The 17,611-nt window shown below is 41.2% G+C and overlaps 1 protein-coding gene and 1 long non-coding RNA gene across 2 annotated transcripts; one reads left to right on the top strand and one right to left on the bottom strand.

Moving 5' to 3' along the window:
- Window positions 1-1,655: 1,655 nt before the first annotated feature.
- Window positions 1,656-2,781, top strand: LOC136522102 (uncharacterized). Its single transcript, XR_010775793.1, has 3 exons — window positions 1,656-1,793; window positions 2,263-2,376; window positions 2,471-2,781. It is a non-coding gene; the product is annotated as an uncharacterized lncRNA (long non-coding RNA).
- Window positions 2,782-10,928: 8,147 nt separating this feature from the next.
- On the bottom strand, window positions 10,929-16,042 carry LOC136522099 (uncharacterized). Its single transcript, XM_066515883.1, has 6 exons — window positions 15,123-16,042; window positions 14,889-15,044; window positions 14,306-14,419; window positions 13,396-14,211; window positions 13,210-13,311; window positions 10,929-11,369 (listed from the first exon to the last, which is right to left on the bottom strand). Exons 1-6 carry the CDS (start codon window positions 15,869-15,871, stop codon window positions 11,351-11,353), a joined length of 1,956 nt encoding a protein of 651 aa, XP_066371980.1. The 5' UTR covers window positions 15,872-16,042; the 3' UTR covers window positions 10,929-11,350.
- Between the last annotated feature and the right edge of the window lie 1,569 nt (window positions 16,043-17,611).

Raw genomic sequence — 17,611 nt, 5'->3', positions numbered from 1 at the left:
CAGTAATGCCCAAGGTAGGAGGACCTCGACTACGCAGGTCGTAGTCTTGGTCCGTGTTTGCCGGCAGGGTTATACCCCCACGCCGAGCTTCACGTCGACCGGGTTATTCCCCCTGGCCGCCGGCTTCAAGAGAGAGAGAGAAGAGATTAGATGGGAATAATCTTTGTTACCTCCAAAGGGTACAGCCGTACAGCATATATATGGCCAATGGCCTTACAGATGGAGAAGGATCTCCTTAATTGTAGGACTACCAAATAAAGTAAACTAAATAAGGTAAAGATAGCTACTTTCCCTCCTAGCCACTCGCCTGCTGCTCCTGCGCCCTTGATGCCCGCTCAGCCGCCCGGCGTACGTCGCGTGCCCTCCTACGCCTGCTGTACGTGCGGCCGTACATGACACCTGTTCAATATTCTGTTGCAGTTCCTTTGCAGTAGGTCATGACAAATTAGTGAATTACCTAATTAGACAACTGGCTCTGCTCTATATATTTTAATGATGTTTATTTCAGTTCTATTACTGAATTCCTATGGTGTTTATTTCAGTTTTATGTATGTTACTAAAATGGCTCCCATTCTAGACTAAAGTGACTATGGTTACAAAGGCATGAGGTTTTTTAGTTCTGCACCGTGGTTCAGTGACCCTCCAAAAGTTGTTTTCAAAGAGAAAAAAAATGTTTTTAGTCTACCTACAGAGCATTAGAGGTTATAGGAAAATATATGTTTTAGTCCATAAATATCCATGGTGAGGGTTACATAGATGTGCATTGATCCTTGCTGCTGTGATATGCTCTTTTGGTGCTTCTACATTAGCTTTCTATTATGAGAAATCTTTGGGGAAAAAAGCAATGACATACTTTTCTTTTGCCATTTATTTCCTCTCTTTCTGGATGGTCAGTAATAACCAGTGCCGGCCCTAAGGGGTGGGCAGAAGGTGCGACAGCCGAGGGCCCTCGCGTGATGGGGGCCCAAGCCCAAGTATATAATACTCCATACTCTTTAGCTATAGTCTATTAGGATTTAAGATTAATGAGAAGATACAGCGGCCCATCAGCAAAAGGAGTCGTCGGCCTCTTTCTTTCCGGGAGGCAAGGAGCCGAGCCGCCAACACCTGCACACGAGCACATAGCGATCGCGAGTCGTGACTTCTGGCGAGACGGGAGACTGCGAGAGACGCAGCGCCGATCACCAGTTCACCACGCGATCACCCGCGCAGATCACCGAGACACCGATGCTCGAGTTCTAGTCTTCCAGAAGCCAGACGACGGCGACGGCCAGGCAGCTGAAGCAGGGCTCGACGAAGACGACAACATATGATCTTGGTTATTGCCTTCTGACCTTTTTGTGATTTGTGAATCTTGGTTCTGAATAAGTTCATATCCAAATTGTCTGAGCCCTAGATTTTTTTTCTTGTTCGATTTTTATCTAGTACTTTGTACTCATATAATTATGTTTTTCTTGTAATTTAGATTAGGTGTTAGAATTTTAGAATGTTACCTAACACATTTGTCGAGAGGGGTCGTCACGACAAGTTCGCCAGAGGGCCCTCAAAATCCCAGGACCGGCACTGTTTTCCCCTGTGTGTGTATCGTTGCCTTTTGCATCCAACGGTAATATCCTAACCCACAGTCAATGTTTCAGATTCGCCATCATCTCGGAAGCAACTGCCTGCCACAATCACAAGGGACCAATCATCACACTCAAGGAGACAGGAAGTTCAGACCTTAAGATTGTTCAAGTGCACCTTGAGGAATACGACACCGAATTAGCCCATGCCGTCTTCAATTCTCAGCACAGGTCTGCATTCTGTCTTTCATTTGCCTTTTGTTGTCTACTGTTTTTAAGCATTTGAAGGGTATCTATCCGTCCTGTTCACTTGTTCAGTAAGTTGTCTTCTTGAATTTGGTTGCTGAATTACCGAATCTACTTTCGATCTACTCAGCCATTGCTAATTTAGCTTACAAATGCAATCCAAGGTCAATTCTTGGGTGTATTTCCACCCTTTCATGTCCCTTCTTGCTCCGAACTAGAAGGCTCTGTTGTTGATTCAACTCCAATACCATGCAATCTACACTCTTGGCTGTTAACACGCCATTTAAATGTGAACCTTTCGCCACCGATCCAACAGCTCAGGTGACTGAGCGAGTACTGCTTACTGATTTCAAATAATCTTGGTGTCGACTGTGAATTTGTACTGTGTCGCCTGTAACGGTTTATTAGGACAATAATCATGTCTCCTTTGTGATAATGTGATATTCACATGCAGATTTGAAGAATGGTTGTATGCAACTGTATCCCAGTTCCTAACCAGTAAAGGGATTGTGAAGAATGCAGTTCCAGTTTCAGGAATGAACGCTACTTTGTACACAATGCCCCCTAGGTGTGTAATCTTCTATTTAAGTTGCACGGACTATTTCTTCGAGAACAAATTGTTAACTACTCAAGTTCTTCTTCTTGTATTATTACGTGTGTAGCTACAAAACTCTTAAAGATTTTGTCGAGGAGCAAGGGCCATTGGTCAGCATCAAGTCAGTCTTTGGTGGGTTTTTCAAATTGTGTGTTGCGAGTGACATTGGCATGATGTTAGTCCATGGTTTTCTGGTATATATCCTTGATATCCACAAACGAGGCCTTACATGGAATGGAGAATTTAGTACAAGTGACATGGTGGTGGGAAATTGCTTAAAGTGTAGGATTACTCTGAGACCAAGGCTGGGTAAATCTCACTGTAGAGCAGCGGACCTGCACAAAATTGCAGAGATTTTCAAGCCAATGTTCACTAACAATGAAGGAATGGCATTATATTTTGATGTACTACAAAACGATTTGTGCGAGGCGAGTAATGTGGAAGTGGAAGCAGAATGGTTCAGAGAATACCTCCTCTCACATCTGGCACTGAAATCATCAATTAGACGCTACTATCTGGAGTGTGCACTAGACCATGCTAGGGACACCATCAAATCGAATGGCAATCCAATACCATCAGTTTTGCTAGAAGGAAGTGACTGGATGTCAATTATTCCACATGAAATTACTAAAGACACACCATGCACAGTTTCCTCCTTGTATAAGGTTTTCTGGTTCAACCACGATCCTACTGCAGGTTTTCATCCTTTTGCGCCTACAAATGAGGGGCTGCTTAGATACAAAAGAAATTTCCTGCAACATGTGCATAAGCATATCAAGGTCCAGGACCACACCGAGATAGAGCAATTTGCAGCAAAAACTTTTCACCTGGCTCTACCAAATATTCTGAGGGGGCTATTGAGTCGCTGCGAAATGAATGGACCGTAAGTTTTTCTTTCGTTCTTTGCTTTCCCATGCCTTTTCTGTTTCTTATAAGCATTCTTATTTTTTCCTGCATGAACGTGTAGGTTTAAGGGTCACTGGGAAGAATATCGTTCTTCAAGAGTTGGCAACGATGGTAATACTGAAGGGAGAACTGGGATCCATATTTCATTTTCTGAAGATGGCAGGTATGAATCTTTCACTCTTAGATGCAAGTAGGATACATGCCATGGTTTGCTCTTTTTTCTTTGTTCTGTTTTTCATCTTTGAATGATTACTTCTTGGTTCTTCTGCCTCACTTTCCTCTGTACGATGGAGTGGCCATTTCCTTTGTGTAGAGTTGTTTCCTTTCACGTTACCACTGATGAGACGCCTAATCATGCAATGCACATTTCGGCCTTCTACCTGTCCACCTGTGTGCTTTTGGTTCATCAGATTATAGTACTGAGTGCTAACTGTTAATTATGTAGCTGGTGCCCTGGTGGTGCTGAATTGTTGATTATGGGAATAAATAGGAGCTAACAGTTTAGATGTTAGTGCTTAGTGGGTTCTTTGCTAAAACAGTTAGGCCATAATATGCAGTGTGCAATTTGGTTATGTAGAATATATTTATTTGAAATCAGACTCACATCAGTAACTTTTTGCAAGTATCCTTGTTTATATTATTCTTTATTTATAGGACCTTGCTATGGTACTCCCTTGCCTTCTAAGAGGTAAGATCTTAAAGAAATCATAGCCCTTAATTTTTTAGAAAAAATAAAATAATTAAATAATCTAATTAAGTAAATTCCTAGAATCGTATCATCTCTCACGCAATAAATATTTTTGTCCCCTCCTTCCTTGTTTGCACTGACATGATCAGGTAAAGAGAATCGTTTGATCCACACGCACGTGGTTAATTCTTATTTTTGCATTGGCTTGAGTAAGTTTGAGTAGTAAAGCATCAAGAGCATAATAAAACTACAAAGCCAATTTCATTCCTACCCCCAAGTTGTGATCAGAACTGTGAAGAACTGCACCACTTTCGTCCTTTCGTTAGATCTAAACTAGGGTTGCATGCATCTTATTTTCTATATATACAAGTTGTGTATATGACAGAGCAGTTAGGTACATTTTTTTCAAAGTTGTAAGAACCTCACGTGTTGCGGATCACCGGTAAAAAAAAATTATTGTGGATAACGTTGTTTTTTTCTAAGAAATGCTACAACTTTACATTTTTTATTACAAAATAAATATGTTTGAAGAAATACACTTAGATTTTATCCTCATGTCATGTTACATTAAATAGGAAAGTTAGATTATGCCGGTATATTAGATCTAATAGGAAGATAATTTTCCCATTTCTCCTACTACCACCAAGGAAGTAATATGTGATAATTAACATCCAGATCAACGGTCCATAGATATTTGGGAGTACCATAGCAAAAACCTTATTTATAAAGTGTGTATCCTTTTTCTACTAGTTATCTGTGTTTTCTAATAGATCCTTTGGTATACACTTAAGAAATCTTATTTAGGTGTTCCATGCTTATTAGTTAAGAATTTATTTTCTGTTCCTAACAGGTTACAGTACAAAATAGTTCTGTTGTTACCTTTAGATGTATGCATTCTTTTCATATTCATCTGTTTGTATGTTGTCTGTTCCTCCATGAATGATTATCCAGTAATACGTTGTTAACTTGGGAGAAGAAGCTGCTAAGAGTAGGAATGACTCTTATCCCTTGCCTATTTGGTACAGAGAAGAAACCATTCACCACTGTTATTTAGGGGAATACTTTCATGTACAGCCCAAATGTACAACTCTGTTACAACCATGTGATTCTAACCTTTTGATTCACCAATGAGCGACATCCCCGAGTGAATTTGATCCATTTGATCTCCTGGTTGTGAAGGAGTTGTACTAATAACTCTCCAGCTAGAAAATCCATTGAAGGCAACATGTAGTAGCTGCTGCGCTGCTCGCCATTTCTGTCGATTGCTAAGAAAAGCAGCTTTACCTTGCGCCTGTATCGGAACTGTCCTGTACCAAATGCCAATCCATTTGGACACTGCAGAGACCAGATGGATGCTTACAGGCAGACAGTGCTCATCTCTATGGAATTTCAATCCTCATATTCCTGAAGGCCTGCACTTCTAGCCCGAGCTTCGCTCCTGCGGCTGTCACCAGTTTGGCTAGCTCAGACAGAAAACTGCCCTACATATGTTTTTTTATAGCTAATGACTATGAGATGGCCGCTTTTGCATGTGATATCTGAAGAACGGTGTTTGTATGTGTAACCACTACGCACAGCCTATATTACATTACATATTGAAAAATGTAGGCAGTGATTTCGACCACTGCTTGCTGCCATTTTAAGTACTGATTTGAATCAGATGTATCTTTCTTCTCGACATGGTGATGTGCCCAATATAGTCATTTAGAATGCTTAGTTTGCTTTAAAAGATATGTATATCTTGTGTAATTTGTTTCGAATGCTTAGAATCTAATAATTTAGAATACTTAGTTTGTTTTAAAATATCTATGGTGCCAGTCTGCACGCAAGGGCGCGCGCCCCATCTCAGAAACTATGCCTCCTTGGTGTTCTGTCTGTTTTATGTAAAATTATGTATTATCTTGACATCTAGCATACCGGTGTGGACCAGCTCGTGTAAGATATAAGTACTATTTGCACACTCTCTCTGTCTCATGTAATATATATGCAGTGTTTGAACACCTTGCAGCTGTTTTAGAAATCCAGCTTTCTAATCGGCGCTCGTGCTGCCATACTCATATTGTTGGCTTGATTTTCATTCTTCATAAACATTATTCTATTTTTCAGATAGAACTGAGGCCATGACTCGCTCGCATCATGCGCAACATGACAGTAAAATAATTTTTCACCGTTTGATCACAATCACGTGGCCAAAACTCGTTGGAACCGGGTAAAAATACCTACTCCTCTCGACTCTCGTCTCTATCTATTGAGCGATCCGTGTGTTTTTAGTATAAAAGTTTAGCTGTCCCGTAGCAACGTACGGACACGCTGCCTAGTATATTATATTACAATTATATTATACAACTAAAACATACGAAAAGGAATCGTCGACCCGACGGTTTCGCACGCTTGCTCGCTCCCAGGCCCGCTCGGCACTTCCCTCGCTCGCCCGCGCATGTGATGGACTTGGCGCGCGTGCGTCTCCCCCTCCTCCAGTGCGACGGACCCGGCTACACTAATCCTGCGATCACCATCGGCTGCTTGGTCGCCGCGCCCCCATCTGATTTTTCTTTCCCGGATCGGAGATTTGCATGATCCTAAATTACCGCTGATTTCGTTCCGATTGTCTCTTGCCTTTCATTGATCATGTTGATTTCCCTTACCTTCCCTTTCCAATTATCCCTTTTCTTCCATCGATCACGGGACAGTCCTGGACCTCGTGCCCATTGCACGCTCTCTCTCTCTCTCTCCCGCCCGCCTGCCCGCCTGCCCGCCTGCCCGCCCGTCGTCTATCACGGTCGCCCACAGCGCTGAGCCAGACGGGAGAGGAGGACGCCACGCGATCCGGCGCAGCCTCGTCCGACGTGGAAGGGTGGAGATGTGGTGGCGGGTTAGGCCCTTGGGGAGGCCGTCGGTGACGCCGTGGCCGAGAGTGAACGTCAGAGAAGCACCACGCCCACGCTCCCTCCGCCTGCCACTCCACTGCTGCTCATTCTTGTGAAACAGCATGCCATGGAAATCCTTCTCATTCTTGCTCGGTGTTCCTTGCAGCTCTGACATGAAACGGATTATCACTGCCAAGAACCATGCCTCGGTCCAGATCAATATTGAGAACTTGGATCAGAATGGAGTGTATGATGGCAACTTCACCACGTTTTCCCCTCTGGATTCGTCCGTGCTCAGGTGTTGTACCCTTGCAATCCTGACCCTAGCTCTGTGCTTTTATTCTGTAGATTATTAGATTGTCAACTTGATGTTTTCTCTGTACTATCATTCTCATGAGTATCGGTATACCATATATAATGCATAATATTATTGTGTGATTAGCTGAGGATTCTTGTGTGATTATCTGACAATACCATTCTAATGTTATAACGATTCTCAGCTAAAAACAAAATATAGTTTCCTTTGTCCAAGTCCTTTTGGGATCTAACTTCATTTGTTTTCTTGATAATTTCTCAAAATGACTAAAGCTAAGTGCTAATGAATCATTTTCTAATCAATTGCTTAGCTGAGGTAAATGACAATTTAGGTTTAACCTAAATAAATCTATAACTAAGTTATACATGATCCAATGACTATGAAATTTTTACTACAGTTTAAGCATACAATAATTAGCCCACCATAAAAATTTCACCACAATTGGACCATAGAAATTGCAGCTATAAATTATTCCAATTAATTACAGAAAAATATAGATCTAAAGCTACAGCAAAAACTTTGTACTAAAGCATACCATATTGTATATTAACTGTGTAGATCTACTCATGTGGAGTCCAACAAAATTGGATTTTCTATTTTATGATTTTTCTGTGATTTACTATGATTTTTTAAAGATTCAGCCAAAATAAATAAAAAAGAAAAAGATAAACCGCTTATTACCGGGCCAGGGATTTAAGATGAACAGTTTTAAAAGTTAAGGGAGGTGTTTTGCCCGGTTTTGGAATTCAGGGAGAAAAAACGGACTTTCGTGAAAGTTGAGGGAGGTAATGTGGACTTTTTCCTTTTAAAAAAAATGACGAGGCCCCGGTGGTGGTGGTCTGGTGGAGCCGAGCGTTGCTGGCATTTTTGACAAAAAGAAAAAGGGAATTGCTAGCGCCCGGACATCCGATCTGGGGCGCTAGCGCCGGACGGTGCTCCCACGCCCGTGCCTATCGCACTCAGCCCGCATCCATCCCGCTCTGGAGGCTGCACGGGCCCACGCATGCACGGGGACCACCCCGAGAGCCTGCTTCGTTTCACACAGCTGCATGCACGCAGCAGCACCAGTAGGCGCGTGGTGACCCACAGAGGCGCACTAGCAACAACAGCATGTGCTACCCCGAGATCCACGTTTGAAACATTCAAATGAAATACTTGCAACATACGTTTGAAACAGATGAAACACTTGAATCATGCGCTTGAAACATGTGTGTATAGCCATAGCAACATGTGCAACACCAAGATCTACTTTTAAAACATTCAGATGAAACACTTGCAACATACGTATGAAACACCTAAAACATAGGACTGAAACACTCGAAACATACGCTTGCAACACGTATATATTATTGTTGCAACATATGCGACATCCCAGATCTACTTTTGCAGCATTCAGTTGAAACACTTAAAACATCTGTTCGAAACGTTTGCAACACTTGAAATGCGACGTCGCCAGCAGCCACAACCCACCTGGTGAGGAACTGCGGTAGCTAGCAAGGTCGGGTTAGGGGACGTCGACAATAAGGGCCCAACGTACATCCAGGCGCAGGAGCACCGGCGACAACCTCCTCCTAGTGGCGACGGGGTGGTGGTGGCACGGTGAACGCCGTAGCCGCGGCAGGCGAGGTGGGATGGGGGTGTTGCGGGGGATGGCTGTGGCAGTGAGGCAGTGGGCGTGGGCGGACGGCACGGGGCGGCCGCAGTGGACAGATGGCGTGGTGGAGGCAGCCGCGGCGCACAGACGGCGCGGTGAAAGCAGCCGCTATGGTCGGGAGTGGGGAAATCCTCTGGACTACGGGCAGGAGTTTGGGAAGAGGCCGGTTGCTTGGGCCGATCCGCAGGCCGAGTAAGCTAGCGTCCGGGCGGGCGGACGCTGGGGTGTAAGCCTTTCAGAAAGAAAAAAGAAAAATGATCAATGACGTCTCCGGACTCCTGCGGCACGTAGCTAGTACACGGTCCGTGGCGACCACTGACCACAACCCATGTCGTGTTCTGTGTGGCACGTTAGGCACGTTAATCCTGGCAATGACACAAAAGAAGCGTGTCTCAGACCGTTGCAACTTGTCGTGCTGTCCTCCAACCCAAATAGGAGTACGTTTATAATAATGTTATCAAGGGCTAAAGATTGCTCAATACCTTGATGTAAAAAATAGAAGATTGCTCAATACTTGACGACTGGCGAGAGATCGATATATATTTTTAAGGCACAAACCAGATACAATCGGAGGGCGTCTGGCTGATAGCGCCTATTCGTTTTTGTAAGCTCTGGCAGCCGAAACTAGAAGTGCGGCCCAAAGAAAGGCCTATAACGGCCCAACGGCGGAGGCCCTAAGCCCACGAGTATTTTACTTCTTTGCTCTTTTTTGTTTTTGTTTTTAATACCAATGCATACCATTACATTAACCCACTACCGTTTAGAATCCATTGTTATTACTTCTGGACCTTTCTCATGATTCAACAATTTGGTACTCCCTCCATCCTAAATTATAAGTCATTCTATTTTTCTTAGAGAGTCAAAGTATCTTAAGTTTAACCAAATTTATAATAAAATAATAATATTTATGATATGAACTAGTATCATTAGATTCTTTATTAATTAAATTTTCATAGTATACCTATCTGATGTCATAAATCTTTATAATTCTCTCTGTAATTTTGCTCAAACATGATAGGCTTTGACTCTCCAAGAAAGTTAAAATAACTTATAATTTGGAATGGAGGGAGTCCAATATATTCATCATTTGTATGTAGTTTTTTATACACATTTCATGTCACCAAAGAATGATTCAAAATTCTATAAATTATAATTCAAAAATAGTGGAAACTACCTCAACATTGTATTTGTACATTGTCGGAATACCATGCTATAAATGTCAAACTAGTGTATGTATTTTTGTGAAACATAGTACAAAAGCATATGCACGCATACATGCAGACTCACACCTATGAATATTTGTGAGAGATTTGAAGTGGGCATAACAACGAAATCTTAATATTGAAGAAGTGACTATAGTAAGTGGTTATTAATAGCCAAGGTTTGTGGTATTTTCTTGATGGACCCGTTTGGATGTTAGAATCAAATCTGTTTCTCATGTGAATCACCAGAAACGGCTCCAAACGGTGTTCAGCTGCTAGAATCCGAAACGTTTCAGTTCTACATTTCCTTCACAAAAGTTAGAAACCAGAACATGGTGGTTTTGCATAGAATCGTTTCAGATTCCTTGACGCACTTATGAGGTAACAATTTTATTTTTTTTAGTTGTAATCCTTTTTAGTGTAACAAATTAAAATGGGTTGTATTCAATTTATTCTTCATCCACAAAAAGTTTTTTTTGAAGCATACTTTTATTTATATAATTTAAAAATATATATATATATATATATATATATATATATATATATATATATATATATATATATATATATATATATATATATATATCTCCAGGTGAATCGAAATCTAGCCTACCAACCAAGTGAATCGAAATCTAGCCTACCAACCAAATGATTTCACAAAGTGATTCTGATTCATCACATGAAACTTTTATTGAGATAATCTGGCTCCCTACCAAACGCATCCGTTAAGTTCTTTTTCTTAATGAAATATCTCAGGGGAGGCTTTTCCAATGGGCCATTTTTTTTTTTTTTTGCTTCAAAGACAAATAAAGATAGAAACAGGGGCACACATAATATGCTATAATAATTTTTCAACCAATTACGAGTAGTAATTGCACAATTAATGGTGGACTTCTTTGTCTGACATCACAAGTTCCTTCTGAATACCTCTTCTAACAACAGATCCATATACATATGCCGTGTATCAGCAATGTTCCATATGCTAGTCGTAGTGACGTTCAGAAATAAGTCATCATATGTTACTCCTATACAACATAGTATTACTACGTAATAACAAAACACTTGCGCAAAAGATTGCAATCTTGAGGTCCTCAACTGGAACACAGCTGCTACGCTACCCTCGGTCCACATCAGCAAGGAAAAAATTGCCGCATCTTGCAAAACTCTCTTGTACAAAAATACGTACTGGACTGGCAGACATAAACGCCTCCACCAAAAAATGGGTTCCTTGCATGACACGTGCCCACCTCCACATCATTCTGATCATCCTGTGCTGTGCCAACCTTTCTCTAGTCCTTCCATACAAATCAGTCTTCAGACTTGTCCACCGTCACTGAAAACACATCAATTCCTCAGTTTTAGATGTATACATATACATATTAGCCATAGACCAATATTCTCAAAATAGGGCATCTTTACATTAGTAGCAATAAGCACTAGAAAGAAAGAATAATGCTATCTACAACTCCTTCACAACCAGGAGATCAAATGGATCAAATTCACTCGGGGATGTCGCTCATTGGTGAATCAAAAGGTTAGAATCACATGGTTGTAACAGAGTTGTACATTTGGGCTGTACATGAAAGTATTCCCCTAAATAACAGTGGTGAATGGTTTCTTCTCTGTACCAAATAGGCAAGGGATAAGAGTCATTCCTACTCTTAGCAGCTTCTTCTCCCAAGTTAACAACGTATTACTGGATAATCATTCATGGAGGAACAGACAACATACAAACAGATGAATATGAAAAGAATGCATACATCTAAAGGTAACAACAGAACTATTTTGTACTGTAACCTGTTAGGAACAGAAAATAAATTCTTAACTAATAAGCATGGAACACCTAAATAAGATTTCTTAAGTGTATACCAAAGGATCTATTAGAAAACACAGATAACTAGTAGAAAAAGGATACACACTTTATAAATAAGGTTTTTGCTATGGTACTCCCAAATATCTATGGACTGTTGATCTGGATGTTAATTATAACATATTACTTCCTTGGTGGTAGTAGGAGAAATGGGAAAATTATCTTCCTATTAGATCTAATATACCGGCATAATCTAACTTTCCTATTTAATGTAACATGACATGAGGATAAAATCTAAGTGTATTTCTTCAAACATATTTATTTTGTAATAAAAAATGTAAAGTTGTAGCATTTCTTAGAAAAAAACAACGTTATCCACAATAAATTTTTTTTTACCGGTGATCCGCAACACGTGAGGCTCTTACAACTTTGAAAAAAATGTACCTAACTGCTCTGTCATATACACAACTTGTATATATAGAAAATAAGATGCATGCAACCCTAGTTTAGATCTAACGAAAGGACGAAAGTGGTGCAGTTCTTCACAGTTCTGATCACAACTTGGGGGTAGGAATGAAATTGGCTTTGTAGTTTTATTATGCTCTTGATGCTTTACTACTCAAACTTACTCAAGCCAATGCAAAAATAAGAATTAACCACGTGCGTGTGGATCAAACGATTCTCTTTACCTGATCATGTCAGTGCAAACAAGGAAGGAGGGGACAAAAATATTTATTGCGTGAGAGATGATACGATTCTAGGAATTTGCTTAATTAGATTATTTAATTATTTTATTTTTTCTAAAAAATTAAGGGCTATGATTTCTTTAAGATCTTACCTCTTAGAAGGCAAGGGAGTACCATAGCAAGGTCCTATAAATAAAGAATAATATAAACAAGGATACTTGCAAAAAGTTACTGATGTGAGTATGATTTCAAATAAATATATTCTACATAACCAAATTGCACACTGCATATTATGGCCTAACTGTTTTAGCAAAGAACCCACTAAGCACTAACATCTAAACTGTTAGCTCCTATTTATTCCCATAATCAACAATTCAGCACCACCAGGGCACCAGCTACATAATTAACAGTTAGCACTCAGTACTATAATCTGATGAACCAAAAGCACACAGGTGGACAGGTAGAAGGCCGAAATGTGCATTGCATGATTAGGCGTCTCATCAGTGGTAACGTGAAAGGAAACAACTCTACACAAAGGAAATGGCCACTCCATCGTACAGAGGAAAGTGAGGCAGAAGAACCAAGAAGTAATCATTCAAAGATGAAAAACAGAACAAAGAAAAAAGAGCAAACCATGGCATGTATCCTACTTGCATCTAAGAGTGAAAGATTCATACCTGCCATCTTCAGAAAATGAAATATGGATCCCAGTTCTCCCTTCAGTATTACCATCGTTGCCAACTCTTGAAGAACGATATTCTTCCCAGTGACCCTTAAACCTACACGTTCATGCAGGAAAAAATAAGAATGCTTATAAGAAACAGAAAAGGCATGGGAAAGCAAAGAACGAAAGAAAAACTTACGGTCCATTCATTTCGCAGCGACTCAATAGCCCCCTCAGAATATTTGGTAGAGCCAGGTGAAAAGTTTTTGCTGCAAATTGCTCTATCTCGGTGTGGTCCTGGACCTTGATATGCTTATGCACATGTTGCAGGAAATTTCTTTTGTATCTAAGCAGCCCCTCATTTGTAGGCGCAAAAGGATGAAAACCTGCAGTAGGATCGTGGTTGAACCAGAAAACCTTATACAAGGAGGAAACTGTGCATGGTGTGTCTTTAGTAATTTCATGTGGAATAATTGACATCCAGTCACTTCCTTCTAGCAAAACTGATGGTATTGGATTGCCATTCGATTTGATGGTGTCCCTAGCATGGTCTAGTGCACACTCCAGATAGTAGCGTCTAATTGATGATTTCAGTGCCAGATGTGAGAGGAGGTATTCTCTGAACCATTCTGCTTCCACTTCCACATTACTCGCCTCGCACAAATCGTTTTGCAGTACATCAAAATATAATGCCATTCCTTCATTGTTAGTGAACATTGGCTTGAAAATCTCTGCAATTTTGTGCAGGTCCGCTGCTCTACAGTGAGATTTACCCAGCCTTGGTCTCAGAGTAATCCTACACTTTAAGCAATTTCCCACCACCATGTCACTTGTACTAAATTCTCCATTCCATGTAAGGCCTCGTTTGTGGATATCAAGGATATATACCAGAAAGCCATGGACTAACATCATGCCAATGTCACTCGCAACACACAATTTGAAAAACCCACCAAAGACTGACTTGATGCTGACCAATGGCCCTTGCTCCTCGACAAAATCTTTAAGAGTTTTGTAGCTACACACGTAATAATACAAGAAGAAGAACTTGAGTAGTTAACAATTTGTTCTCGAAGAAATAGTCCGTGCAACTTAAATAGAAGATTACACACCTAGGGGGCATTGTGTACAAAGTAGCGTTCATTCCTGAAACTGGAACTGCATTCTTCACAATCCCTTTACTGGTTAGGAACTGGGATACAGTTGCATACAACCATTCTTCAAATCTGCATGTGAATATCACATTATCACAAAGGAGACATGATTATTGTCCTAATAAACCGTTACAGGCGACACAGTACAAATTCACAGTCGACACCAAGATTATTTGAAATCAGTAAGCAGTACTCGCTCAGTCACCTGAGCTGTTGGATCGGTGGCGAAAGGTTCACATTTAAATGGCGTGTTAACAGCCAAGAGTGTAGATTACATGGTATTGGAGTTGAATCAACAACAGAGCCTTCTAGTTCGGAGCAAGAAGGGACATGAAAGGGTGGAAATACACCCAAGAATTGACCTTGGATTGCATTTGTAAGCTAAATTAGCAATGGCTGAGTAGATCGAAAGTAGATTCGGTAATTCAGCAACCAAATTCAAGAAGACAACTTACTGAACAAGTGAACAGGACGGATAGATACCCTTCAAATGCTTAAAAACAGTAGACAACAAAAGGCAAATGAAAGACAGAATGCAGACCTGTGCTGAGAATTGAAGACGGCATGGGCTAATTCGGTGTCGTATTCCTCAAGGTGCACTTGAACAATCTTAAGGTCTGAACTTCCTGTCTCCTTGAGTGTGATGATTGGTCCCTTGTGATTGTGGCAGGCAGTTGCTTCCGAGATGATGGCGAATCTGAAACATTGACTGTGGGTTAGGATATTACCGTTGGATGCAAAAGGCAACGATACACACACAGGGGAAAACTGTTACTTTTCAAGGTAAATGTAAAGTCGACGCGAAGAATGGGCATAGGGGTTCTGGTTGGCTGGACCTCCCCCTTTGAGGGCACTTGCATAGGACCTCTTACTAATAACAGAAATGGCAGTTGAGTGACATGACACTGGAGACGTCTCCGACGAGGAAGCAGAAGAGGGGCCACCGCGCGAGGGAGATGGGGTGTGTGCTCGAGCAGGAGGTGGCGTGGAGGAGGAGCAGTATCGATCCTGCAGGGACGGCGGCGTGCGGTTGAGAGCCGCCGACGACGAAGGGGTTCTGGCAGCCGCAGCATGTTGGCGCGGGTTGAGCGGGCCGCGCACGGTGGTGAGGGCCGACGATGGAGGCGGAGGGCGCGGCGCAGCCCAGGCGGCGCGGCGGTGAGCACCGGAGGCCGTGGCGAAGGGACCTGGTAGCGCCGGTTGGGGACGAAGAGGAGGGTAATTCCGGCTCGGGGACGGCGAGGCGCGCCCAAGAGCCGCCTCCGTCGCCGGAGGAACAGAAACAGATCGTTCCTCGCGCTGCGTGGTCCGCGAGGTGGGGAAGCTCGGGGACGGGGACTGCGGTGGATGGTGCACCTGAGTGGAAGCCGCGCAGTTGTGGGGTCCCGGTCCGTCCGTCGCCGGAGAAGAACCGCGATCTGCCGCCGCGGAGTCGATCTTCGGATCCTGGCGCACACGGGGACTCTTGGGACTCTTGGGCGAGCCGGAGCTCAAGGCTGAGGTGCGCCTTTTACTTCTCGTCATTGTATGCGTCCCTCGACCTGTGGTGGCTGCCGATTCGGAAGGAGAAGGGAATGAGGTTGAGGTGCTGGAGGAAGAAAGAAACCGGGATCCTGTGGTGTGGCTGCCTTTTAGGCAGAGCGAGAGGAAGGAGAGGAACGCGGGGGTTTAGGCCCTCCGCCCGCAGTGTATCGCTTGAATGCTTCAAACGGAAACGGAGAGAGAAATTTGGGAGCACCGCTGCGGTGCTAATAAGAAGAGAGAGGAGAGAGATTGACACATGCTGAACCACATGCACGGAACCGGTTTTAGCTTTTGCTTTTTCATTTTTTCTATTTTCTCTGTGGGCCCCACGACTAGTGTCGATGCCCCCTTCTCTCACATGGACCTTCAACAGTTTTTGGGCATCACCCTCCACACGCGGAGCATCCATCGGTGGGTTTCGTTATTTATGTCTGTGCTGCACTGCTGACATGTGGGTCCCAAGTTTATCCGGCCCACGCCACGCAGAGCGAGGGGACGGAGGACGGGTGGAGGCCGGTCCTGACGGATTCGAGAAGGTTCCCATCGGAAACAATCGCTGTCGGGTCGGCAGCGCTTCCCCCGCCCGCTTAGATTATTTCGGCCCAGTCGGCCCATGGAGCGGAGTCGCTCCTCCTAGGTACGTGTTCCGTCAGTTTATTTTTTTTCTATTTCTTTTTTCTCTTTCTTTTCTTTCCTTTCTACTATTTTTTTCTTTTTATTTTATTTTTTATTTTTTGTTGTGTTCTATTATTATTTTCATCTTTTATTCTTTTTTTATTTTTCTTTCTTTTAATGTTTTATTCCTTTTTTATTTTTCTTTTCTTTTCTTCTATTTTTTCCTTTCCTTTCTTTTTTCATTTTTCTTTTTTGGTGGTCTTTTATTATTATTTTTTTCATTTTTCTATTTTAAATTTTTTATTGTATGTTTTCCTTTTTTTCTTTCCTTTCATTCATTTATTTTTCTTTTCTTTTTTCGGGCTTTTATCATCCTTTTTATTTTCTTTATTCTTCTACTATTTTTATTTTACTCTATTAATTTTTATTTCCTTTTTATTTTTCTTTTTATTTTTTGTTTCCTTTCCTTGCTTCTATTTAGTTTTTTATTTTTCTTTCTTTTTTTCTTATCTTTTTATTTTTTAACATTTATACATTTTTTTATAGATTTAATGATTTTGTTTATTTTATTTTCTATTTTTGTATTTTATTCTTTTATTCTTTTTCTTTTTTTCTTCTATTTATATTTTTATGTTTCACTTTTTTATTTACAGACACACGTGATGTTCATGTTGTATACATGTAATGTTCTATGATGTATTTTTTTATGTCGCGAGTAGAAATGTGATGTTTTACGATGTATTTTGTGATGTTCAGTGAGCATACATTGATGTTCTAGGATATATTTTATGATATTCGGTAGCATTTTTCTTCTTTTATTTGACTCTAATTAATTACTTCACTAATTTTATTATTTTATTTTACATTTCATGATATATGTGATGTTCACGTGGTATACATATGATATTCTATGTTATATTTTTGTGATGTTCGTGTACCGTTAATGTGATGTTCTTCGATGTATTTATGATGTTCAGTAGCATATATTGATGTTCTAAGATATATTTTGTGATGTTCGGTAGCATCTTTTCTTCTTTTTATTTGGCTATAATTAATTACTTCACTAATTTTAGTTTTTTTTATTTTTTACATTTTATGATATATGTGATGTTTACGTAGTATACA

The sequence above is a fragment of the Miscanthus floridulus genome, chromosome 18 (assembly GCF_019320115.1).
Source record: "Miscanthus floridulus cultivar M001 chromosome 18, ASM1932011v1, whole genome shotgun sequence".
Taxonomy (NCBI): Eukaryota; Viridiplantae; Streptophyta; class Magnoliopsida; order Poales; family Poaceae; genus Miscanthus; species Miscanthus floridulus.
Note: the sequence above shows the minus strand (reverse complement) of the source record. Positions and strands in the feature narration are given on the sequence as shown.

Bases quoted from the DNA above. Each gene is read 5' to 3' on its own strand.
- LOC136522099 (XM_066515883.1), bottom strand. From the start codon at position 15,871: ATGACGAGAAGTAAAAGGCGCACCTCAGCCTTGAGCTCCGGCTCGCCC. The intron at 15,045-15,122 runs GTAACAGTTTTC...TCAATGTTTCAG, and splicing joins CTTTACATTTACCTTGAAAA to ATTCGCCATCATCTCGGAAG. The intron at 14,420-14,888 runs GTCTGCATTCTG...ATTCACATGCAG, and splicing joins GTCTTCAATTCTCAGCACAG to ATTTGAAGAATGGTTGTATG.